Consider the following 25,424-nt stretch of genomic DNA (forward strand, 5'->3'; position numbering starts at 1 on the left):
CTCTGCTTTCTCATGGAGATTGCTCAGATTAGTGTCCCTCTTGCTTATTTGTTTTAGGAACTGGTTACTTCTTCAAAAAAGAGGAAGGACAATTTCAGGTAATTTTATATAGATTACTGAGGAGGTATCAAGTGATAATACTTGATACCTTTTTCCCTTTTTTTATTTTGTCTGAGCTAATCCTCCTTTGGCACAGGAGTGAGAGTGACTGTTTAAACAACAGTAGTTTGTTTACAGCTACTTGGGATTTCATTGTCATTTGTCTGGGCTGGTAGAAACATTAACCATAATTCAGCATTGTTTGAAGCAAATTATTTCCATGTAATTGCTTTTGCAAGGTATGTGTTATAAATGAGGATTCTTATTTAGGACCCATTTCACCATCACTTCTTCCTTTGTGAGTTATGGGGAAACTTATGCAAAATTTGGGCCAAATACAATAATAAAAAGTCCATGGATCCCTTCAGCTGTTGTTTTAGGGTTATCTTTGCAGCATATTACTTCTGGATTTTCTCTCATATTGCTCCTCATTAATGTTTCATTTATCTACTGCTGAAATATTCCCAGTATCTGGATCTGAGTGATTGTGGCTGCTCTTGTATCATGGTTTAAACTCAGCTGGCAGCCAAACACCATGCAGCCACTCGCTCACTCTCCCCAGTCTAGGGGCTGGAGGAGAGAAATGGACGGGTAAAGGGCTACTCATAGGTTGAGATAAAAACAGTTTAATAATTGAAATAGAATAAAATAACAATAATAGAGAGTACAAATGGGTAATGCACAATGAGATTGCTCACCACCTGCCAGCTGATACCCAGCCTGTTCCTGTCTGGCAATCCCAAAATACCAAGATCCTGCATTTGCAATCCCAGAAGTGAGAGAGAACCCCCTCTTTGCTGACCACCCCTCCTTTATATACTGAGTACGATGTTCCATTATATGGAATATTTAATTTGCTGATTTCAGTCCGGTGATCTAGCCATGCTCCCTCCCAGCTTCTTGTGTCACCTGCACAGGGGCAGGACACAGGAGTTGGAGAGTCCTTGATCTCTTAGCAACAACTGAAAACATCAATGTATTATTAGCATTCTTCTCATACCAAATCCCATACTGAATCCAAAACACAGCACTATTCTAGACACTGAGAAGAAGAATTAACTCTATCCCAGCCAAAACTAGAACATCTTGCCAGAAGACACTGACAGTGGGGGGATAGCCAGACTGCAGGGCTAAGATAATGGGGAATGAGATGGCTTCCCCATGACCTGAAACTTTTCTATCAGTGCTGACTGGATTTCAAGAAGCCACTACACAGTTTAGGCAGGACTGATGTGAGAATCTCTGAGTCAGGGTTTAAAGTTGTATCAATGCTATAGCTCCTAATGATCAACCTTTGAGCAATAACTTGAGAACCTGTCCTTGAGATTATGAACAAATTTTTCTTCCACCTCCCTTAAAGCATCTGTGAAGGACAGGGGATTCCTAAAGAAACCTGTCCTTTTGGACAAAATATATCGCAAGAAGAACTGTCTTACTAAAAGCTCTAGATAAATGCTGAGCATGTCCCCCACTAACAAGTCTTTTATGTTTCAGGCCTGGGTGACATCAGAAGGATGATAGTGGGAGACATCTGCCATATGTCAGAGGTTTTCAAACAACTGAGGAAAGTTGCTGAAGTATGCAAAGCTAGGGTAAGATTATTAGTCTTTGTCCTTCAATTGTAAATGCAGGAGGAATCCTGGCCCTGTGGGAGCTATTGATGCTATTGTGGCCTGGGTTGCATACCAAGTCCTGCCTTTTTGATTTAGAGTGTTTATTTGTTTCCAAACCTCTTTCCCCACCATCCCTCATTTCTACTCTCCTTGGGGATGATTCAGTGCAATAAAGCCACATAACACCCATCCAGCAAAAACACTTGAGGACAGACTTTAAACTGAGCAAGTGTTTTATTCCTGAAGAAGAATGTTTTTACAAAGTGATACCCTTATGTCTATTACAAATAATGCATCTAATTAATAAGTCGTTTTAGCCTAAGAGAAACCCGTAGAAACAGCCCTCATTGTCCAACAATCAAGTGAGGCTGGCAGAAGGAAGCAAGAACTTTGGATTTAGTAAAAATAGCTAACTCTATTATTTTCATTTTTTTTCCCCTCTTGCTGTCTTTTCTCCATCTTGCTTGTCTGCTCCATTTCCTTTGTATTTTTTGGTCACACAGTTGTTTGGGGTTTTTTTTACTGGAACAAATAAAGTCCAGGATATTACACTGTTTGACCACTGTACTAGTCTCCAGCACCAGGCAGCCAACAGTGTCTTCCCAGGATTTAGGAAAGCAGGAATCCTTGCTCTTAACCTTCCTCCTAAAATGCATCTATTCTCTGTGTGTGCACATGTGTGCACTAAAGTGATACCTCTGACAATCACTCAGTTAGAGGGAATATGACTGCATTTGTAATTGCCAAGATTGTGTGCAAACAGATGCCTGTGCACGTTTTATGCTACAGTTGTGGTCATTCGAAATTTCCCAAACTGAGACCGTCTTGGAAATACAAGTATTTCCCCTTTTCACTTTAAAAGGAACAACCCTGAGAATTGTTAAGAGGGCTGAAGAACCCCCTGATCTCACCGAAACTGTCAGGGGAAGTAGATAGCAGCACAGGAATTAGCATGCTAAATGCAGGACAGTATTTACCTTGGGTATCTGGATATTCTTTTGATGTAAAGAAGCATTGTATTCTTCTTAGTGCTTTGCTACAGAAGCATTTCTCCAGCAGTAAAACCGAAAAAGCAGGTTTAATTATTAGCTGCTTTGCCACCTCGGTGGCTTCATCAGGCTTCGTGCAGACTTTGCAGATCATGTCACTCAGGCACACCCAAAGGCTCTGCAGGCAGTCTTGAAAAGAAAAGCTGGAGGCACTCATTCCCCTCTAAAGACTCCATCTCTCCCAGATAAACATCTGTACAGGAGTGTGTATGAGGAGCTGGTTGCGGTGCTGCTGCTCCTGTCAGTTTGCTGCGGGCGAGAGGGTCCCTGAGCACGCGTGCTATCCTGGTGGCCCAGAAGGATGGATCCCTGCAGGGTTCCCTTGCTGCGTGGAACAGATAATACAGAAACTGAGTTGCCTCCAAGTTTGGGGTTACGCTGGGGCATGTCAGAGGATAGGGCACCAAGTTCCAAGCTCTGTAACCGGTTGCACTCTGCTCCAGGCAGGCAGCATTGAAGGCTGAGCACCTGGATGGGGCCCAGGGCTCAGCACTGCCTGCAGACCCCTTTGCTGCCCCTGGCCCTGCCTTTTGGGCAACCCCAAGGAGGCTTTTCATAGTCTGAATGTGAAAGGGCATCAACACACACTTTTTTCCCTGTGGCTGGATTAGGTGACATGCAGACTGTTGGGTTTTGGCTGCCAGAGAGGGCTGTCCATGTGCAGGGACCTGTGTTATCATCCCAACCAGCACAAACAGACTGTGTGACACAGTTACAGGTGGTGAGGGGAAAAACTAAGGAGGTCAGGAGGACAATATGGTATGTTGGGCTAGGATGAATCACCTCAATCAAGAGAAGACTCAGTCCTGCTACATGCCCTGGTGGGAAGAGCCGGGCCTTGTAGCACTGCCAGACTGTCCCAGCTGCTCCGACTGCTAGGTCAGCCCAGAGTCAATGCCAGGAAAACACCGCATATGACCACGGTGAATGATAATGACAGAGATCAAGCGGCTCCTCCTCTCCCTCCCGTAACACATCCCAGCCTACGTGTTGCCTGCATGTCGCCATACCGAATATTTCAGGAGGGGCTGATTCCTTGTTCACCCACACAGAACGTCCTGGAGGGCAATCCACTGTACAGTTGCCTCCCACGGAGGACTGTGTCAGCCCAGTCTGTTAAGACTCCTCAGGGAAATATGAACACACAAACGCTATCAGCTGCCTTTCTGTGTGCTTATAGGCTGCAGTCAGGTCTGCAAGAATCTGCAATATCATACAAGACATATTTTTCCCATTTAGGATTAGACATAAAGGTGTTGGCTATCATTATTAACTAGCATAGAAGCTCTGAAGACCAGTTTGAAAAAGATCTACTGGTTCATTGATTTTTAACACTTAGTGTCTACTTGTATGTATATCGGTAGTGCTTATAGTGATTTTATATTACTACAGTGATACAAAATGCACATATTGTTGCATTAACAACACTGGTGTGCTGTGATGCTGCTCATCAGATAAGCACATCTTTTGCTTATTTCCATATTCCCTTTTTAGAAGGACAGTATCTTCCTATAGGGAAATTTCCAATAAACAGATAGGCTCTGGTTTATCTAATTAGCAAAGGCACAAAGTATGTCTATTATATGTGGCTAATAAAAAACTGAATAAGCATATTCCTAGAACTTTAGTTGGCACTGTTCACAATCCTAAGGTTAACTGCAGCTTTTTGCACAAGAGCTTGACATAGGGCAGGAAAAAGACCTTTATCCCCACTGCTAACTAACCAGATAATAGACATTGTTAGTCAATAAGGGAGATGGAGCACATATTTCACAAACAGATTACTTGGAAACTTGACGGACGAGTCCTTCCTGGGACAGCCACGGTAACTGCTGTATTTAATACGTGCTTTGTCATTTTAGCAGTGGTAGAAATTGGTTCCCTCCACTGGCTCTGCAGTTACCGTAGCACATCATTTAATCCACCCATGCTGATGTGAACTTTTGTTTTCCCAAACATCAAGACAGAAACATCTGGGTAGATATAAAGCAGGTCAACACAAATAAAACTTCCAAGAAGCAATGTTCACAGTCACTATTTTGCTATGTGAACAGCCACTCATAATGAACTGTATAGAATTAGCCTGTAAAAGATTTAGATGAAAGTTTTTCAAAACTCATGCCTGAAGTGAGGCTCTTCCATCACCTACATAAATGACCTGCTTTCCAAGAGCAGCCACCACTTGTTTGCTTCTGATGGAACTGTTGGCTTCCCAGGACTGATTAAATCAAAACACCTCCTCTATGCCTGTGAATTTTAGCTTGGAGACACAGCTTTGAACATCCCATTTCTAGTATACTGGTATAAGCATTAATATTAGCAAGATAGGCCACTGGATTCTACTCTTCCTTCTGACATTATTCAGTTTGTGGCATTAAAGAACTCACTTAACTCATGATTTAATGTATGAATAAGAAAAGCCCTTGTCTTATAATGGGCAGAACTAACACTTGGGGGCAGGAGTCGCCTCATTAGCCGATGACCTAATCTCTGAGCTATTCACACCAGGCTTTCTTTATGGTCAATAACAGAAATGGGCACTCTTAAGGATGGGATTCATCTAATCAAGTGCATACTACTGTAGGAGGAGATAAACCACTTTGCAGGCTCCACTGACAAACCTGATTAGATCTCCACTGATTCTAAAGGGAGACTCGTGATCTGAAGATGTTTGTTTGTCAGCTACCAATTCCCAAGGCATGAATCCCTCCCTTATTGTGCAGCTGAGACTGTGGTTTCACGATCAGCAACAGAAGCTATGGGCTGTTGCCAGTATATGGTCACACAATTTTCCCTGCCCCAATCACACGGTCCTATGTGTCAGCTCTAGCAATCCTACAGTCCTAGGTAAATAGGATTAACTTGCTGAACTGGCTGAAAACTAATGCTGAAGAAAAATAATTTGGTTTTGGTTGCACTGGCAGACGGAGCTGATGCCCCTTATGGCCCTTATGGATGCATCACATGCCCCAACTGCTGGATCTGAGGCCTGGCTGGGGGCAGGAATGTAATTTCTGAAGGGGAAACGTGACTGCCCTTTTTGGCACTAGCATTTAGTTGGACCAGCCTAAGTTGACCACAGAACGGCCTCCATGGAAGGCAGTTCTCAAAATGAATAAATTAGTTACAGAACATAAAGTTATTATGTTTATGCTTACTGTCTTGGGATATGATTTGGCAAACATTAAATACAATTGATCCTTGAAAAGAGAAAAGATGATGAGACATAGCACAGATCTTCCTGTCTCCACCCTTATCTGATGGCCACATTTGGTGCCTGGTGAAAGGAGACCTGTCCATCAGGTCTCAGCATCAGGATCACAGCACAATCCAAATCAGAGCATCAGCGCTGGGGAGAGGCAATGTTAATGCTCTTAAATGCTACTTCTGCTCTGGCCAAAGATACTTTTCAAACAGGTCTCAAAATTCAGAGGATTTTCTGCAGAAAATGTTTATGGTGGGTGCAAACCTGCTCTTAGTAAATGACATTGAATACATGACATCATTTGCTAGAATGGCTTCTTTCTAAATATCTGCAGTTTAGAGAGGGTAATCTTTGTCATGAGCTTGGCTAATGGCTGATGAACAGCTACTAACAGCACTTACAGACCTAAACAGGATCTAACAAAAACACTGCAACAAAATAAACAGTGGTTTTATACCATTTTTACACAGATATATCCATTTGTGTAATAAATGGAAATGGACCCATCTCAAGCTGCTACAATTAATATCTAATATATAAATGGTACAATGATGAGCATGCTAGAGCTCAGCCACTTGAAGGACTTTACATAAAAATACTTTGTGCCATCAAGACAGACGGATGCAGTTCTTGCCTGATGTGTGTTGTGGCAGCAAGAGCAGCCAAGATGTATGGATAGCTGAGCTGGCTGCACCTGGGTTGCCTGCTGAGGATGAGCCTGAGGCTGCCCTCCAGATCAGACCTGTTGGTGCTGGGTCAGAGCAGGAGCCTGTGAAGGTGCGTTGCACAAGTGCCCCCGTGCCCGAGCATGCCCTACTACTCCTGTGCCACGAGGCTGTTTGCCACGCTGTAGGCGGGCCTGTCTTGCAGAGCAGAAATGATAGGAGGTACCGTATCCTGTGCTCATGGCTGTTCCAGAAACTACCCAGTAAGCTCTCTATACACGCAGCCAGTGTGACGGCTTTCATTCCAATTTGCCTGGGGATTTTCCTCTTTTGAGCCAATACTGTTCTTGTACTAAGTTCTTACATTGCCTCGTTCAGTCCCTGGGACTGAAATCAGATCTTTGCACCATGTGCCCTTGATGTCACTGAGCTCCCAGGAGACACAGAGGTGTACCGGCATGGCCCCATTTCTCAGGGCAAAATGTGCCACCATAGGGCATTTCTTCTTTGGCAGTGTTGACACAGAGGTGTTCTGCGGCCTCACACGATTCAAAGCTGCACTTGTTGAACTAGTTTTGAACTGACTTTTCAAATGCCAGAACATCCATGTTAATGACTTCTCTGTAGTATTAGCTGTTCTTGTAGGGACTTCTAAGGACTTATCTCAAAGGACCTGAGTGACCTTCTTCCAGCAAGAGACCTTCAGAAATCCTACACCAATGAAATCCAGCATCCTATAATGACAGTAGAAATCCCTGCACCCAAATAACCAACTTTGACATCAGAAAATACTGTATGTTCTCTGACAGGGCCTGATGTTGTAGGTAGGTGAAGCAGGCACCACAGCGATTAGCATAGGTCTCTCTCAGTGTCTGTCCTCAGCAAATACCCATCGACTCATTGACACTCATCGCTACAGGCCCAAGAGAATTGCCTTAGATCAGCTAGCGATCTCATGTGCTTACTAAGGATAATAAAAGGCAGAGCTTAACAATATGATTTATTAAAAATTCCGCATGAGTGATAATTTATTTCAGTAATAATGAAAAATGTTACCAACCAATCAGCTGCAAAGACATTTTTTCATTCCATGAATTCCATATTTACAGAATTTTCCCATCCCTGTTGAATCACCGTTACTATCTTTTCAGCAGAACGCTGCACTGTGTGCAACAGTGAATAACACCACAATTTTTTCTGACTTTTTTTCCGTTAATGATTAATATGGTGGTGATTTTTCTAGTAGGATCCACCTGAGCACTGGCTGAATAAGGTATTAGCTCTAACTAATACCTTATCAGTATTAACTTCACAGCTGATTAGAGAAACTATTTTGCCTGCCTACTTGTGAATTTTACGAAAATACTAGTTGTACCATAAGCAGACAATGTGGTAACCAAAGCTGCCAGGAAATGCTCTTAAGTCCACCGAAAAAAAATTGCCTGTTTATTAAAAACAGTTATAGATTGGCTGTGCAGTTAATTGTGCCAGAAGTCATGAAGCAGTTGTAGGCTGCCTAATGCCACTGGATCAAATGAATGGCTTGACAGTAAGAAAGCAAAATAACTAACCTAGAAAGGAAGGATCAAAACTAGACATAAGAAAGGCATATTTTTAAAAGTTGTTTCTTTACTAGGGAGAAAATATTCTGGAAGGGAAAGAAGTGTTTTCTTTAATCTGCTTTGCAAGGTCCAGAAGAAGTATAGTGGATGATATACTGACACCCTCAACTAGTCTGGAGTTCTGCCACTAACTTCCAAAGAGCCCAGATTTCACAGACATGGTAACCAGGTAGAAGAAGAAATCTCTTTATAGAGCAAGACATTCTTCATTTCCTACCTTAATGCCAATTACAGCTATAGTCTTTCTTCACAGGTCACAAACAAAAGCATGTAAGCACATGCTTAACTCGCTTCTGTTCAAAGAAGGCCTTTTAATTAACTGCAAACACATGTTTAAGTCCCTTCCTCAATAAAGCTGGTTTCTTAAATCAGGATATAAGAGTGAATTTGAAGTAGAGCTATATGAACACTAATACCCACTCTTCATTTGTATTGTTTCTCATTACAAGGAACAAACTTGTTTATGTAGGTAACTGGACAGTGAATGCTTCTGTTGGCTTTGGTGTGGCTGACTGGATCTAATTTGAAGAAACCTTGTAAGGACAGCTACCAGAGAGAGACATTGCCTGCAAGAAACTCAGCCTAAAATGAACACTGACAGCCTTGAAGTGGAACAGACAGATGGAGTCATGTTTGCCAGAGTCCCTCAAGCCTTTATTAGAAGCAGACAGGTCTGATGACTGCACAGAAAGGGAACAAGTTAGGTGTTAAAAGGAGGCAGTGTGCTCTGTAATGTGTGACTGCCTTAGCGGTTTATAGTCAGGGTTTCACCTTTTCCAAGTGGAAAGGCTCAGAGTGATGAAGAGCCCTCCATGGCGGAGATCTCTCCACTTGCAAACTTGTGCAGAAACTCAAAGGAAAAAGCACTGACTTCATTTACATGCTGAGTAATAGTGAATCTCCCAACCAAAGTTCTATTCTTCCCACAGCTCTCAGCTGATTTAAGAGAGCTCAGCAGGACACAGTGCAAAACATTTTACCTCATAAGAGGTGACAAGCAGCAGCTTTCTGTTTACCCTTTCCCTATCTTGTCACCCAGTTCTGGGGTGGTATGAAGGTACATGCTGGAGATTCAGAGTCACTTCTCCCCTCAGAACACAGAGCATTTACGGTAAGTAAACAGATTTGGAGACAAGTCCTTCCACATGTGTGGACCGGAAGCTGAGCTAAGAAAGAATTGGGTGAGTCACCAACAATGCCCGGAAGCCTAAAAAAAAAAAAAAAATTCAACAAAAAACCTGGAGTCCTCCCTACTTTGAGGGCACAGTATTATCCTCAAAAGCATAAGCAGGAACAAAATATTCTCCTGTAACACACCATTTATGGCTTCAGTAGGTCACTTTATCAGTCACTTTCCCATTAATCTTAAAATTCATAATGTTGCCAAATGGACAGCCCTAAATTTAGGAACTATCCCTGTTCCTCTTGGATGCTGCTATACACTGATACAATAGAAAAGCCTGGGAACAGCAGTGTAGACCACACTGGTTTATGAGAAAGAGTCTGGGGAAGTGATAGCAACATGAACGCTCATGCGGTCCAGCTGTTGGTCCATGCCTGACATGTCCAGATGCAGGATTGGGCTGCCACAGGGGATTATTCACCAAAGTCCTTGTATTTGCAGCCAGTGAAGACAATGATGGCTGTTGGGTCCCATAGGACAAAACTATATGCCCAGCCCTATTCATCTGGCAGCAGCAGAAGGCCTGAGGAACCATCATTACTTCCTGCCTGGGAAGAATGCATGGCCTCCCACTCTCTTGAAGCCCATGGTCTCTGTCTCCTGGCTTCTTGCCCCAAGAGGAATTTAGTGTTCAGCCCAGTACAGTAGGATAAAAAGCTATCCCCGAACAAGGGCAGGATCAAGAACATGCCATCCTGTAAGGGGAAGACAGCAGCAAATTGACCAGTTGTATGGTACCCTTGAGCAGATTAGGAGGTCTCACGGTGAAGAAATGTTAAAAGGATCACAAATTGATCTAGACATTGTTTACACACCAAGAAAGAAGCCAAAAAAGCCGCAGCTCCTCTCCTGTAAGCCAAAGCCTCTGACACAGTTTATGTTCGATGTCAATTAAATTTTATTCATACGGGTGGTACTAGTATTAAAATCCTGTTTGTTTCACTCAGGTGGGGACTGAGTACTTTTAATCAAGAAAACTGTGACATCATGGGGGCAACCAACTAACACTCAGTTTCAGTAATTCCTGAAGTCCATCCAATGAGAGACATTAAACTCCCTGTCCTCCCTTCCTCCTGAGCTAAAGTCCATTGGATTAACCCTGTAAAATGATAACTCGCCTCACCTGCAGGAATTAAAAAAGATTTGAGTTGTGCAAGTTTCTTTGACCCATATATCCTGAATTTGGGTAATTCTTCCTTATTAACTAATGGCCTTGCATGGGGGTAAGGAGGAGAGGACATGGGCATGTTCCATTTCAGTAAAATTGCCGGTCAGCTTCTTGATTATTTACAACATCTTATTAAGTGATATTATGGCATATGGGAAGCCAAGTAGATGAGGAGAATGTTACAGCAATCTAATTACTGACTCTCTTACAGTGCTCTTTACGATGGTTATTAAAGCATTCCACAGGGGTTCCTACCGCTAAAGTAAAAACATAGCAGACCTAGATTTTGACATACGAACAATCTCACAGGGTTCAGGGTCACAGGTCAGTCCAGCAGCACCCGCGGTGACCAAGCCGTGTCTGTGACGTAATGAGTGTGGCACCGCCACGTAAGCGAAGATGACGGGACGGCATGCGCAGAGCAGAGCAATGCGGTGGTGGGCAGACATGAGCCCACTGCACCTCCACGGAGCTTTGGGGGAGCCTCTCCCGAACCACTGGTCTCAGTCATGCTTGCCAATAGCTCTTTTCTTGTGGAAGGGTGAACACCCTCAGTCATTTTACTAATGAGATGAGACTAGCTGTCCAACTCCAGCTGTCAGGAACCTTTGTACAGACCCTGAATCATGATCCCTTTGGAATCTCCAAGTATAGCAATGGGCTTTTGCATTCTTGCTAGATCTTCTCAGGGCAACCGTTTTCTTACTGCCTCTATATATTCCCACACACAGCGACACCTCTATAGCTGCAAATAGCTATGGTTATTTGTTTCCTCTCTCTCCATTTTCCACTCATGGAATGTTCTTGGACACTCTCCCTCTTGCTGCCATATTTATTGCCTCCCTGGAACACAGCAGACAAAGAGGTCAACTCTGCCTTTTTGAAATTTTGGTGATGTTTTTTTCCTGCTTTTTCTAGATGTCTCAAAATATTTGTTCTTTCGTAAGTACAAGAAGTTTTGTAGAACCAATTGTATCTAGTGACTGATTTTTTTAGCATTTATAGATTTTTGTGGTATTACAGCTTTTCAAAACTTCAAAACAGAATTACTTTCTTCTCTCCCAACTTTTTACCCAGGAATGACTGCTCATCATTCATCCTACTGCCCTCAGTGACACAAACAGGAGAAAAATTAAAACAGAAATTCCCCTGCACGCAGGCCAAACCCCAGACAGGACGGGGCATCAGAAAGGCAGTGCAAAATAGCTGCCGGGACGTACTCTGGCGGGTGTGGAGAATGAGCCCATTGGTTTGACAGCGGGGGTCGGGTGCCGAGCTCACGCAGTTTACGGGCTGGTCGCTGGCTCCTTCCTCCCCCGCCTCGGCGAGCAGGCGGGAGCGGGGGGGCCGCGCCTGGGCAAGGCCGTTTCTTCTGCCTCGGGACCTTCCCGCGCTCGTAACCCAGCAGGCAGGAGAGGGGCCGCAGTACCAGTCAGGGGGTCCGCACGGACAGGGGCGGGCTCCCCGACACCCGGCTTGCGCGGGGCCGGCCGTTAACCCGCCCCGGGCCCCTGGGGAGGCGGCCGGTGTTGACCCTAACGGCCCCCGCGGAGGCCTGCCGCCCGAAGGCGTGATGTCACAAAACCCCCCCGCGCGACACCCCGCAGCGGCGCGAGCCCTTCTCCCGCCCCAGCCTGCAGGGGGAGCTCCGCCCCCCCAACCGCCGCCGCGCGCGCCGGGCCGGGGCCGTGTGAAGCGCACCTTTTGCACGAGTCCCGCTCGGCGCGGGGCGGGGCTTGCGAGGCGGCGGGTGATGGGAGGGGGAAGGGGGGGTGGGGAAGCCGACGGTCTCAGCCAATCGAAGACGCCAGAGCTCCCGGGACGTCACGCGCGGGCCCACCCCCCTCCTCCGGCACGGCTCGTCGGGGCGGGGCGGCGGCGGCCGGGGGGCGGGGACGGGGGGGCGGGGCCTCCTGTCGCGAGGGCGCGGGGGCCAATGGCGAGCGAGGCGGAGGGCGGGGGCGGGCGGGCCCCTCCGGGTGTGGGGGGGCGGCGGCCAATGGGGCGCGGGCGGGGGGGCGTGGCCGTGCCGGCTCGGGTTCCGTGTGGAAAGAGTGAGGGGGCTCGGGTGCAAAGTTTGCTCGCCCAGCGCCTGCGGAGGGAGCGGAGGTGGCCGGGCCGGCGGCGGCGGCGGGGAAGCGGCCGCGCTCGTCTTTGGGGCTCCGCCGCGCCCGCGGGCCGCTCGTTGCGCCGATCGCCGGCCGCTCTCTTCACGCCGGGCCGGGCCGGCGACCGCTGCCCCCGGCGCGATGTGCGGGGGGATGGCGGTGAAGGGGCCGGGCGGGCCGCGGTGGTGGCAGAACCGGCGGGCGCGGCTGCTGTGCATGCTGGCGCTCACCTTCCTCTTCTTCGTGGTGGAGGTGGTGGTGAGCCGGGTCACGTCGTCGCTGGCCATGCTCTCGGACTCCTTCCACATGCTCTCCGATGTCATGGCCCTGGTCGTGGCGCTGGTGGCCGTGCGCTTCGCACAGCGCACCCGCGCCACCAAGAAGAACACCTTCGGGTGGGTGCGGGCCGAGGTGATGGGCGCCCTAGTCAACGCCGTCTTCCTCACCGCCCTCTGCTTCACCATCCTGCTGGAGGCCATCGAGCGCTTCACGGAGCCCCATGAGATCCAGCAGCCGCTGGTGGTCATCGGCGTGGGAGTGGCGGGACTCATCATTAACCTGCTGGGGCTCTGCCTCTTCAACCACCACGGTGTCGGGGGCCACGGCCATTCCCACGGCCACGGGCACTCGCACAGCGGCAGGCAGCACGCCCGCAGTGGCGCCAAGCCCGAGCAGCCGCCTGGGGACGGGGAGGCTGCGCTGCACCGGGAGGAGACCAGCACCTTGGTGGAGAACTGCAGCAGCTCCAACGGAGTCAGCCAGGAGAAGCTGGGTAAGCCCTGCAGTGCCTCTGTCCCGTCCCGGTGTAAGAGCCGGGAAAGCGGGAGAGGTTCCTTCCCTTGCCGAGGGCGGCGGGCATGCTGGTCCCATCTGCCGCAGGCGTCGTGGCGACCACCCGTCCTTCCTCCCGGGGAAGAGGCAAGAAACCTTAGCGGTGCTCTCGGGCACAGAGCTCTTGCACCTCTACCTCACGGGTTTCCTTCAGATGCTAGAAGGGATGCCCTAGGTTGTGGGCTTGTCGTGCAGATAGGTCAGAGTGTGAACAAGTCTTGGGGTAAAGCAGTTTGCCTTGGAAAAAGTTGGTGCTGGTGGAGAAGGCACATGACAAGTGGCTTTTGCCTAGCGACACAAGCTGTCACAAGACATTGCCCTAATGCCTTCTGAACTGGCTGCACATCAAACAGAGTGCAGCTCAACACCTTGGACCTGACAGCCGTATCTCTCCGTTGGGTCGATTATTAGCTACCCTGAGAAGCTAATCTCAATCTGATTATAAAATACCGAAATATATTCCACTGCGGTAATGTTGTACTTATTCGTGACATCCATATTAATAGGAAGAAGTATTGGAAATTACCAGTCAGAACTGTGGAAGTCATGCAGGAGGCACTGAATGTGGAGCTCATTGGTGTCAGAGTACATGCGTGGTTTCTTTGAATTAGTTTTCTTTAGCTTTCTAAAGCATGCACCTTCCCACTCGCTTGCACATAGAGATAAATTTAAAATCTTCCCAGTTGTGATCAAATCAGCCTATATTGTGGGAGGGAATTTCTTGGGTTATTTTTTTGATGGATGCAGAAGCCTGGATAGCGTATTTTGAAGTCACTTGGTTGAAGCCAAGTACTGCCTGCTAGCAGAGTGAAAGGTGCATAATTGCTGTTTCCCTACTTGAATCATATGGCACCCCTGTTATCCAGAGGAAGGGGGTCCAGTCTTCAGAACCCGTGTCTCCTTTATTTTAAGGGTGACATCGGGAGACCACTGTTTTAGCTTAAATTGAGCTTTAATTGAGCAGAGTGAACTGTGTGACAGTTTCGCTTTCTCTGTGGGTAGGGGTTCCAGTACACATCTGAGAAACTTAGCAGTTTCTCTCTTCAGTGTTTTGATTCCATGTTGGTTTTGAAAAGACAGGTTTTGCAAGGGGATGGGAAAGTTCCCCTCAATAGAGTACACTATTTTCTTGACCACATAATAAGCTCTTAATGTTGGTTTAGTTCCAGCAGGTATCCTAATAATTAATTTCAAACAAAATTCCCTTAACCCTTGATCTGATAGATATCTTGGCTTGTGAATTGTTCTTACATGGTTAAACAGGGTGAAAAGTTGCTCTTTTAGGCAAGTTTTGGACTAGTTCTAGACTAAAAGATTAATTTATAGCATGGATTAAAACCTACACTGTTTTGAGCTAACTTGTCTGGAGTTTCTCAGGGATGTCTCGTTATAACAAATAATTTGTTGTGGGTATTTAGGTGGTAATAGGGCATAATTTTGGTCACAGTGAGACTTTGAAATAAGTTTGTTTTTCCTTCTGTGCCCTGTCATGATTATGTAATGGATGGAATAATTCATAGTTTACCCATGGAAATGTTACAGGTAAAGGTGCTTGGAGACTTGTGAGAAGCTGTAAGGTGTGTAGGTGAAGACTAGGGAAATGACTGAGAGTGGTACTATGCCTTCACTGAAAATTCCAGAGAGGTAAACCCTGATTTCCTAAGGTGGAAGTGGAAAGCTAGTGATAGCCATAGGGGCTAGTCCTGCACAGGTGTCTTTGTGCATATAGCTTTTGTGAAGTGATCAGTTTATAGTTAGATTTAAATGAGTATATTTCAAATGGACACGTTTTAACCTTTGGCCATTAAAAAAATCTCAAGAGCTTTCTGGAACCATGTTTCCTGTTACCCTTATAGATAGGTCTACTGACTTTCCAAATCTTTTTTCTCCAAGTACTTGGTACGCAGCAGTGTCAGAAAAGTTCCTCTTTCCTTTCTCTCATCGTGGATCCTGAGGTCTGCATTCTGTAACCTGAGATATTTTCCTCTAATTTATTGATTTTTCTGGAAAGTTACAGGTCCTGTATTCTATAACTCCTAGAAGTTGTATGGAAAATGTAGCTGAAGCTCTAGGACACAAGTGTGATGCACGAGGCCATGAGCCTGGAGCTTAGAACTGACCCGCACAGCCACCTTTGTAGAAGCCTGCCCCTTCTTCAGAGGGAAAAGAACTTGTAGACACTTTATGATTACAGAATCGCAGTCATGAGAACAGAGTGGCAGAAGTTGCAGGTCATGCTAACATGTTAATGTTTGCAAAGCTCTGAACCGAATAACCATAGAAGCAGTAAGGGCTCCTTGTTTCAGGTTGCCAGGCCAGTGGCCAGTGCCCGTTATATTTCTTTAACACTGGAAGTTTCCCATCCAAAGAAGAACTTTTGAAGAAAAGTAGAAGGTTAATTATTTAAAATACTTGCAAATTTGAACATCAGAGGATGGTTTTCTTTCAAAAAAACTCTCTTCTTTGTAATGATGTGGGCACTTATTCCTATATAGCCAGTTAGGAGTGATGGAGTGGTAATATTGCAGACAGCTTTGACAAAAGAGGGCACTAAAATGTTAATTTGTGCATTTGCATGGTCCATGACATAAGGCTTTGGGGCATCAACAGCTGTGTGTCACTTTAAAAAAAAGTACTAAAAATATGTTTTTCATGTATTCTGAAATATAAATAACACTAGTTCATAGCCTCTGGGAGCTTCATTGTTAACAGATACACTGTCCTGTACTCAGTGCTGCTGATAAATTCTGGAATTTAGACCTAAAAGCTTAGCTTACTGTATCTTGCAGTTCTGTTGGCTCCATGCGCCATCTCAGAAGAAACTTCCTTTTCCTTGAACCTGAGAAGAAGTTACTGTAAAGCAGTATCCTTGCAGCCTTTGAGCTTCTGGCCTCAAAATTTAGTACAAAATAGCAATGCAATCCTATGGTTTAAGAGAGATTTTTAGCAATGTGACTAGCCTTCTGGCTTTTCAGGAGGGAACAAATGTAAGTTATTTAGCTACTTAACCAGCTTTTTAATATATGCTCCATAATTCTGCGTTTTGTTTAAGAAATGAACAGTGAGTAGTCAAATGGTTAAACAGCTGGAAAACTTGCAAATAGTTTTTCAGTAGAATAAATTAAAATGCGGTCATCTTCTTACTTTGCCACTGTACATCGTTAAGCTCCATGTAGAAACAATTGCCCTCTAGACTATTTAGATCACTTACTGGGACTACTGAATATTTCTCAGCCAGAAAAAACGTTGCTAAGTGTTATGGGTAGAGTTGCTTGCTTTTCAGTTTTGTACTCAATGTGGCAAGCTTAATGTTGGTAATTGTTTTATATAGAATTATAGTGATATGTAGTATTGATATGCCTAATCCTTTGACTGTTTTCTTGTCAGGTGATATGAAAGACGACATGACTGACCTACAGGTGAATGGGAACGCTGGTCATTATCCTCTGGATGTAGAGGAGGTTGAAGAAGACTCTAGTGCACAGCTTAACATGCGTGGAGTTTTTCTGCATGTTTTTGGAGATGCCTTAGGTTCCGTAATTGTGGTAGTGAATGCCTTGCTCTTTTACGGGTTGTGGAATCCATGCCCCAAAGATGGGCCCTGCTTTAATCCATGTGTCAATAATCACTGCATGGAAAATTCTACTTTAACACAAACACTTGGCAGAGCAAACGAGTCTGAGCAAGAGAGCATTACGGTGGCTGGTCCATGCTGGTTGCTGTATTTAGATCCTGTCCTTTGTTTGATGATGGTTTGTATACTTCTTTACACAACTTACCCGTTACTTAGGGAGTCAGCCCTTATACTTCTGCAGACTGTTCCTAAACAAATAGATGTTCATTCTTTGAACTCAAAATTACGTACCCTTGAAGGAGTTGAAGCAGTCCATGAATTACACATTTGGCAGCTGGCAGGCAGTAGGATCATTGGCACTGCTCACATAAAGTGCCCTGACCCTTCCACATACATGATGGTGGCAAAGCGCATAAAGGAGATCTTTCATGACGAAGGGATTCATGCAACTACCATTCAGCCTGAGTTTGCCAGCGTTGGCTCTGAATCAGGGCGAGGGAAATGTGAGTTCCCTTGCAGGACTCAGTGTGCGTTGAAGCAGTGTTGCGGAACAGGAGAAGATAGTACTGCAAAGAAGACAGAAAAGTCTTCATCCCTTAGTATTTCTTGTTCAGAAGTTGTCATTGAATTTCCGAAAACTAGGAGGACTAAGTCGGAGAGCATCCCTTCAGTTAAGCTAGAGGCAAACATGGATCAAAATGAGCAGTTTGAATCATCTTTGTAACTCCCTGAATGGTGCTACCTAAGTTTTGGTGACTTTGACAACAGCTGTATTGCAAGAGGAAGAGACAGACTTTTGAGATGCAATTTTGCCAAGTAGTGTAATTGCTGAAGTCCTTGTTCTTGTCATATTGCTAAATCTAGGATGCTTGTTTTAAAGAATATAACATCACTGTCATGATACAATGTGTTTGTGCTGACTTTGTACTGAGACAGACAGAAAGTGCCCCAATGCTGTAACAACTTCAGAAAATCCGTTTCAACATTTCAGCAGAGACACTTTTTGCTGTGCTTCAAATGCAAATATTTTTTCCAGTGAACAGGTATTTGAGGGATAAGCATGTAGGAACTCAATTTGTGTTACAGATTTTTTTGGACCTACTCTTTCCTTTAATATTTGATTTGTAGATATTTTAATATATTGTTTATTTAGAAGCCCTAAGGAAACCAAAGCTCATAGAACATTTTTAAAGATATAACTGCTTAAAACTGGAAACCACTTTGCAGTTTCACATACTTTTCTTAAACTTATATAATAAATGTGAAGGCTTTTCTAATGAATTTATCGTATAGCATATCTTAAAGAGAACATCATGTGATTGTTAGAAACTGTCCCCACTTTTTCTGGTAAGGTAGCAAGGTAATTAAAATCAACTGCTTGTGAAAATATCAGATGTGAAAGGTTTTTTTTTTTTCTATCAGAATGAAAGTTCAAGCTACTGTATACTGCTCTGTGATCAAGACGTGAGACTGACCGATAAAGTAATGCATACTTTCATGTTTTATGGATTTTCTGGTGGTTTTCCTTATTTCCAAGTTGTGTCTTGTGGTCATAAAAGTCTTTGAAGTTTAAAGAATCCTTGACTCACAGTGCTATAAATGAAGAGCTGGAACTTCATTTTTAACTGATTCTCGGGTAGTAAACTGAAAAAAAAAAAAAAAAAAAGAATTAGTTATGTCAATAAGTGCTCTGTAGGGGAAAGTCTGCCGGACACTGACAGTATAATTCATGCTTTTAAGCATCGACAGTAGCCTCTGTAACAAGTAATTCAGTGGTGCATTTTGCTTGTAGTTGAGTGTGTCTGTAAGCACTTGCAGTGACTGCAGTCCTGGTCCCCACCGTGTCCTCTGGAGCCTTCTGCTGACTTCTGAAGAAGTGGGGCAGGGAGTAGGATTTCATTCACTGTATTTCACACTTTGAGATGTTTATGTATCACATAATTTCACTTAGTAAGTATCCAAATCTATGGTTTAAAATGTTAACTGAGTTAATTGACAACTGGCTCTAAAGAAGCTGTTACAGTATGCTGCCAATTTACACCTTAACAAAGGAGAAACTGGTCTATGAACTCTGTGAATTTGGCAGAGACTAGATGAGATTTGGAGATAAAACATGCAAGAAATCTAATCTAAAACCCTGACCCATTTGATCTGCCCTCAAGTTCTGTATAGGCAATAACATCTTGTGATTTAATTGACTGCTCCTATGCTCACAACTGGAAAACAACTCTGATCTTCTGTTGTTTGCTCTGTGACTCTGGACACGATAAACACTCTGCCTCAGTTTCCCTGTCTTAAAATGGGGATAATACCTACCTCACAGGGGTGTTGTGAGGCTTAACTTTTGTGTGAAGAGCTCTGAGATCTGTTACTGGAAAGCACTGGGAGGAGTGTAAGATACGAAATTACATGGTATTTACTTCTACAAATGTGTTGCAATACCTAGGCACAACAGAGGGAACTGAGGATAGTTTTGGCCTTATGAAATTCTTTGATGCTGTGGTTTTCAGGTTTTTAACAGTATTTAAATGTAGATTTTTTTTTTAAAAGAATGTTTTGTTAGTGAAGGGAATGTAGCTTTGCCTCCGGATACAGAACACCTCGCTAGTTGGCATTTCTAATATGTGTCTCGTATGATAATTGCTCCTAAGTAGTTCAAAGTAGTCTGCTGCTTGTTGGACCTGGACTGGCCCAGGTCGTGTCAGTGGTCTTGCCCAACTTCTCAGCAGAGCACTGCAGTCAACTCTCGATTGTCCATGGGTGGGTTACCAGTGTTGTACATTAACTGTGCAGTCCACAGGGCCAGCCTAGCTCTGTATTGCATGCCAGTGCCTTGGCCAAATGCTGTGTGCCAAAGCATTGGAAAAGTAGAGGAGCTCAGCCCCGTTTCATGTGAGCCCCCTCTCACGGGGTTCGTTAGCTTGGGTGCAGCACCACACAGTTATTTTGTCTCTTGGCTGCTCAGATGCATCCACAGGAAGCTGCGATGTGTGGATGGGTCTGTTCAGCATCACTTGCCTGTTTCTGTGTTTATGCTTGTTGTATAGTCTCATAAACTAACTTAAATATGTTAATATAGTATTTATGTATGTTTTTGTTTTGTCTGAATTATCTTAACTCTTTCTTCTGTTACCTGTATATGATCTAGAGTTGACTGTTAAATGAGATCTTGTATGAGACTACATTTGCAGAATATGCTGTCACTGCTAGTATACTACAAAGTATTAACCAAGTAAATTTTGGAATGAACAAAGTACTTTTTTTTTTTTTTTTTGGAAATATGTATCCTTGCTTTTAATGGTAAACTTTCAGTACTTATTTTGCTCACTAGTTTAAAATTGGTCTCAGTCATAAGGCTGAATTATTGAGGTCCTGCTGTATATCACTAATGTGCCATAGAATTACTGCTCTTTAGTTTATTTAAAAAAAACAAACCCAAGACAAACTGTAGTAGCACTGAGAAGCCTGACTGACTTCTCTCCTGTTGCTCTTATAAGAAGAGAGCAACTAGTAAGTCTTGACAGTTGCCACCATTGGTTAACAGTCTCAGTAAGTGCATCTGAGTAGGTGGAGTTGCAGTCACTAATTCCATTGTAATTATTTAATCTTTTTTTTGTGTGCCAGAAGTCATATTTTTCTATTTCTGTGTCCATTGCAGGCAATGGCTAGCTTAAAAGACAAAAATCTCTCCCCCACATTATTTTTATTATCAGGACAGGATGCAGATGTGACGATGATGATGATGAGGGCTGGAGGGGGAGTTGCGTGGCCTCTCTGTCATGTGCCATGTTGCATGTGCAGCACCAGCTGGTGTTAACAGGGCCCTTCAGTCTCTTTCGCCCTGAATGGTAAACTCTCTGGAAACATATAGTCAGGTCAAGGTGGTGGCTGTACAGCAGCAGGAACACAATTTCTCTGTGTGTGCTGGCTGTATGAGACCTGACTGTAGCCTGCTCATGATATAGCTTGATGTTTTTTATGTGGTGACACAGACTTGGTTTGTTCTGAAGATCACAGTTTCAGAATACTGGGAGCATTCAAAAACACTGCACAGTCTATTTTTTTTGTTTTTCCACAAAGCATGAAACTAGTGAATCTCATGTAAGTGAACACTGCAATGGTGGGGAGCTAATTGTATTGTGTATCACATTCCTGAATTTTTAAAATAAAAAAATATGGAACACTGATTTTAAGGAAAACTAAGTTTGTATTTCAGTGTCTAGATTGTTTATGGTTCTGATTAAATGTGTACCAAACGTCATTGGGTGAAATATTTTACACATAGTACATGTCTCATCCAGAAACATGCTATTTTAGAATCACTTCTTAGGCGATATCTGCACCTGAGGTGCAGTGCAGAACTAATTCAGACACTCAGTGGGCTAGCCACAGTACCATGAAGCTTTACTTTTTAGCAGAGTAAATTACTTCCGTGGAATCCCTCGGAATTTTAGCTCGACTGCTTTCAATGTCCACTCTAGGCTTTCAGTAATATCTGTTATTGCTGCATCATGGTATTCAGTATGGACATACACATAGGTATGTAGAAGACAAAACTAGCCCCAACTTGTGACTCCCAAGAAGCCATGGCAAGGCCTCAGTCTTGTAAATTTCTGTATTCATGAATAGTTTCATCAGGCCCACGAGTAGTTACTTGCATGCAATGAATTATGTGTGGGAGTGAGTCCAGAGCTTCCACCAGTACAGCCTGGCTTTTGAAGAGTGACTGAAAGTACCTAGATTTTATGGATGTATTAAAATCAGGAGTTGCTAAATTTGCTGCCGAAATACTACCAGTTTGTTATAATTCCAGGATTTATTCCTTTTCCCCATTTTCCAAAAAGAGAGAAAAAAGCCCACTGAATGTCCTACGACTTGTTAACAAGTTTAGCTAAACTGACATTGCTGTTTGCTTCTGAATTCGTGCCATCCGAATTTATTAAACGCTGCCTAGTGGAGTTTGGGGAGGAGGGATAAAGATTCTTGCCATTCTCCTTCCCCTACTTCCCCTGCTTTGACTGCACTTTCTAATCTCTTTAGCTATGGAGAGACCGGGGGGATAGAGGGGGTGAATTCTGTAGCTAGATGTTCTGAGTTCCACATGGAGGGAATGGGAAATACTGCTACCTATATTTAAAAGCATATAAATGTGCTCATACTATTTTAGTTTCATAGCACAGCATCAGTTACGCCCTTTCTAGGTATGCATTTAAGTTGTTCTGCTCTGTAGTAACTTCAGTTGTTTCATTCTCTGCTGGACAGAGAGAGGTAGATGCTCCATTTGCCTGAGCTAAAGCCAGTCTTGACAATTTTCCAAATAAAACGTAGCTTTGCTGATAAGAGGAGGTCTGATTATTCCTTATGACCTTTGCTTTGTGTGGTTAGCTGCCTGTGAGGTACAGTACCATGTTTTAGCGGGGTCACATATTATTTTTGCATTCACCATGTTATCTAAGTAGTTGAAGAGCAAAACCACAATACTGAAAAATATTTCATCTATATGTGTCCAAAAAGAAAGCACATAGGATTAATTTGGCTTCTTTTTTTTTTTTTTTTCATGTCTCTGATACTGTTTCTGAGCAGTGTTGAAATATAATTGGCATAGCTAGTGTTCATTGATAATATTTCTTTTTGCCTTCTTTTCAAATAAACATTGGTTTTGGTGGTTTTTGGTTTGGTTTGTTTTTTTTTTTTTTTGTACTAAGTATTAATGTCCTAATGGAGCTCTTTAATGTTAAATACTTTTAGTTGGGATTTTTTTTCTCAGGTCACTATTTAGGAAGAAATTTGACTAGTAGAAATGCACTTTCACCGTCTCCCAGAACTCCAGAAACAAGTACAAAGAGCACAAGTAGAAGAGGAGATTTATAAGTGGGTTGTAAAATGGTGGCCTCCAACTGTCTGGATTCCAGGTGCAATTAACAGAATAGTTGCTTAGTTCTAATATCATGTGAATAGTCAGTTATGCAAAATGCATTTCTCTTCCTGCATTTTTTTTCCTAATAAAAACAGCCTTTGAAAAGAAAAAAAAAAAAATTCCCTGTCCTGTTAATTGGCCATGGTTAGATATCTAACATACAGGTCAATAAGGTAGGCTGCCTAATAGAAGTCTGTACTGTTTTATTTAATGTCTTTGGAAGATAGCTACTTTAGAGCAGAAGGTGCTTTGGTGTTTTTCAGCTTCATTTGTTTCAATTCAGAAACACTGCAGTTTGTAAAGTTTGTTGGGAGAAAAGTACTGACTGCAGAGAAAGATGCGGCTGCCAGCAGTGATACTGAGGAGGGCAGGATCGTTATTATCTGCCTTGAGCTGTTCACAAGTGTGCAATGATGAGTTCATTTTGGAGCCCTTCACTGGTGCACCTTCAGCAGCTGCTTTTTTCTGCTTCAAGAGGGAAAAGTGATTCCATATTATTAGTTATCTATGCAGGAGGGTATGTTTGGTTGTACTGTAAGCATTGCACGTGAGCTTAAGTTTTGCCATTTTCCAAAGCTACTTCTACCTCCTCATGAAAAGATGTGATTTAAACTTACTACGAACATCCTTTATGAGACATACTAGTGTGGGAATTTTTAATTAATGTGATGGGAAGGGAAGCTTCAGCTCTACAAGCTTACTTTTGCTTTTACACATACCTTTACCCACGCCATTCCTAGACCTCCTACCCCGGATAGTTGCCTGACTGCCTCAAGGACCTGATCCAGCTCCCAGAACAACTCTTCCTTGCTGGTTTTGCATCAGAGGACCTGATGCCACAAGGGAAGGGCAGGACGGGAGTGAAGCTGTGTCTGGCTCTAGGCAGGTGAGCACTTTCAGCAGGAACCTTCTCAGTCTGATCTGTGCTAGCATCCCAAACCAGGCATGAAACCCTTGCCACCAAAACTTTGCTTGACATTTAAATATATGTATTTTGTGTTGGGTTTTTCTCTCTTTCCTTTTTTTTTTTTTTTTTTTTTTTTTTTGTGACAACACAAACTTTAAAGTAGTGCTCAGGACAAACTTATCCCTGCTCCTGTCACCCAAGGTCTGTTTCAAGCTGCAGTGTTGGTAGGCGTCCCAGTGTTTCCCTCACACCATCTAGTGCAGCTAAGAATAGCCAAGGCAGTGCTGTGGAACAGGATGTGCAACCTGCTGGGTTTCCTGCGTTTGTGATTGTGTCGCTGGCCTGGGCTGAAGCCTGTCCTTCTCCATCTTCCCTGCTAGCGCTGCTGGATGCACAAGGTGGATTTGTTAGATTTAATTTGTTGGACTAGTTTTGCTGCAGGTTGGCCTCCACTTGTTGCAATTGCACTCTGCAGTACAGGCAAAACCTCAACCGAGTCAGATACTTACTTGCTGCCCGTCTTTCTTGCTTCGGAGTACAGCTGCCGAGCATAAGCGGTTCTTGCTGGCCCGCTGCAGACAGAGGCAGACAAGGGCTGCCGACCTGGATTCAGCTTTGCTGCTTGGTTTGATGTTACCGTGACACCCTTCTAGCTGAGGGTGCAGCTTAGCAGCTGCGTGCAGCGAGCGCAGCACAGTCTCAGCAGGTAACCAGGTCACAGACGCTTACCTGGTCTTGGTGCTCATACCCTACTTCAGGAACGAACAGCACTCCCACAGATAGATTCTGCACATGTTGTTATACCCTCGAGATTTTTGAATTAGGCAGCATTGGCTGGAGACGCAGACCATTGTTTTTGTCCTGGGGTGCTCTAGGTCTTTCCCCAGTCAGCTGCAGACAAGTTTATTTTACCTTAAGAAAAGGATTATGTGAATTAACAAAATTTGGGTGATAATTTTCACTTGTATTTCCGTGGCCAAGTGGGAAGGTTCTGACCCAAATGGATGGGGTTGATTCTGCATACTTCTAGCTGAGTCTAAGGAGGAGTTGGGTTAAAATACCAGGGAAAATCTAGGCTTCAGCAGTTAATCTTCTAAATAGCCATAGTGGTAGAGGTCTTAGACTTTTATGTCATGCTGTTTTGAAGCAATTTGCTCTTCTCACACTGCTGTTCAAAAACATAGGAAGGAAGAATTGTGTTTAATTATCACAAGAATTATTAGCTAGCCTCGGTAGCTGTGTTTCCAGTCTGTCTGAGAAATCTCCCTCCATATAGTAGATTCACAGTAGAGATACTGATGAGTTAGCTGGCAAGCTATTGCAAAAAAGGAGGTGTTTGGTACATATGCTTCAGCTTGGAAGCAGAATGACACTTGGCACCATAATGCCCCAGTTATCTTTTTTTGAAGGAGTAGGAAAACTACAGCACTAAATATTGAGTCAGGCTGTGTGGGCAGAGCCCCCATGTCAGGACTGTGCTGAT

The 25,424-nt window shown here is 44.0% G+C and overlaps 1 protein-coding gene across 1 annotated transcript; it reads left to right on the forward strand.

Annotated features, from left to right (window-relative positions):
- The first annotated feature begins 12,665 nt into the window (after positions 1–12,665).
- Positions 12,666–21,304, forward strand: SLC30A1 (solute carrier family 30 member 1). The gene is made up of 2 exons (XM_032989423.2): positions 12,666–13,484; positions 16,931–21,304. The coding sequence occupies exons 1-2, from the start codon at positions 12,854–12,856 to the stop codon at positions 17,839–17,841; spliced, it is 1,542 nt and encodes a 513-aa protein (XP_032845314.2). The 5' UTR covers positions 12,666–12,853; the 3' UTR covers positions 17,842–21,304.
- Positions 21,305–25,424: the final 4,120 nt, after the last annotated feature.

This window comes from Tyto alba, unplaced genomic scaffold (assembly GCF_018691265.1).
Source record: "Tyto alba isolate M040663 unplaced genomic scaffold, T.alba_DEE_v4.0 Super-Scaffold_16, whole genome shotgun sequence".
Lineage (NCBI taxonomy): Eukaryota > Metazoa > Chordata > Aves > Strigiformes > Tytonidae > Tyto > Tyto alba.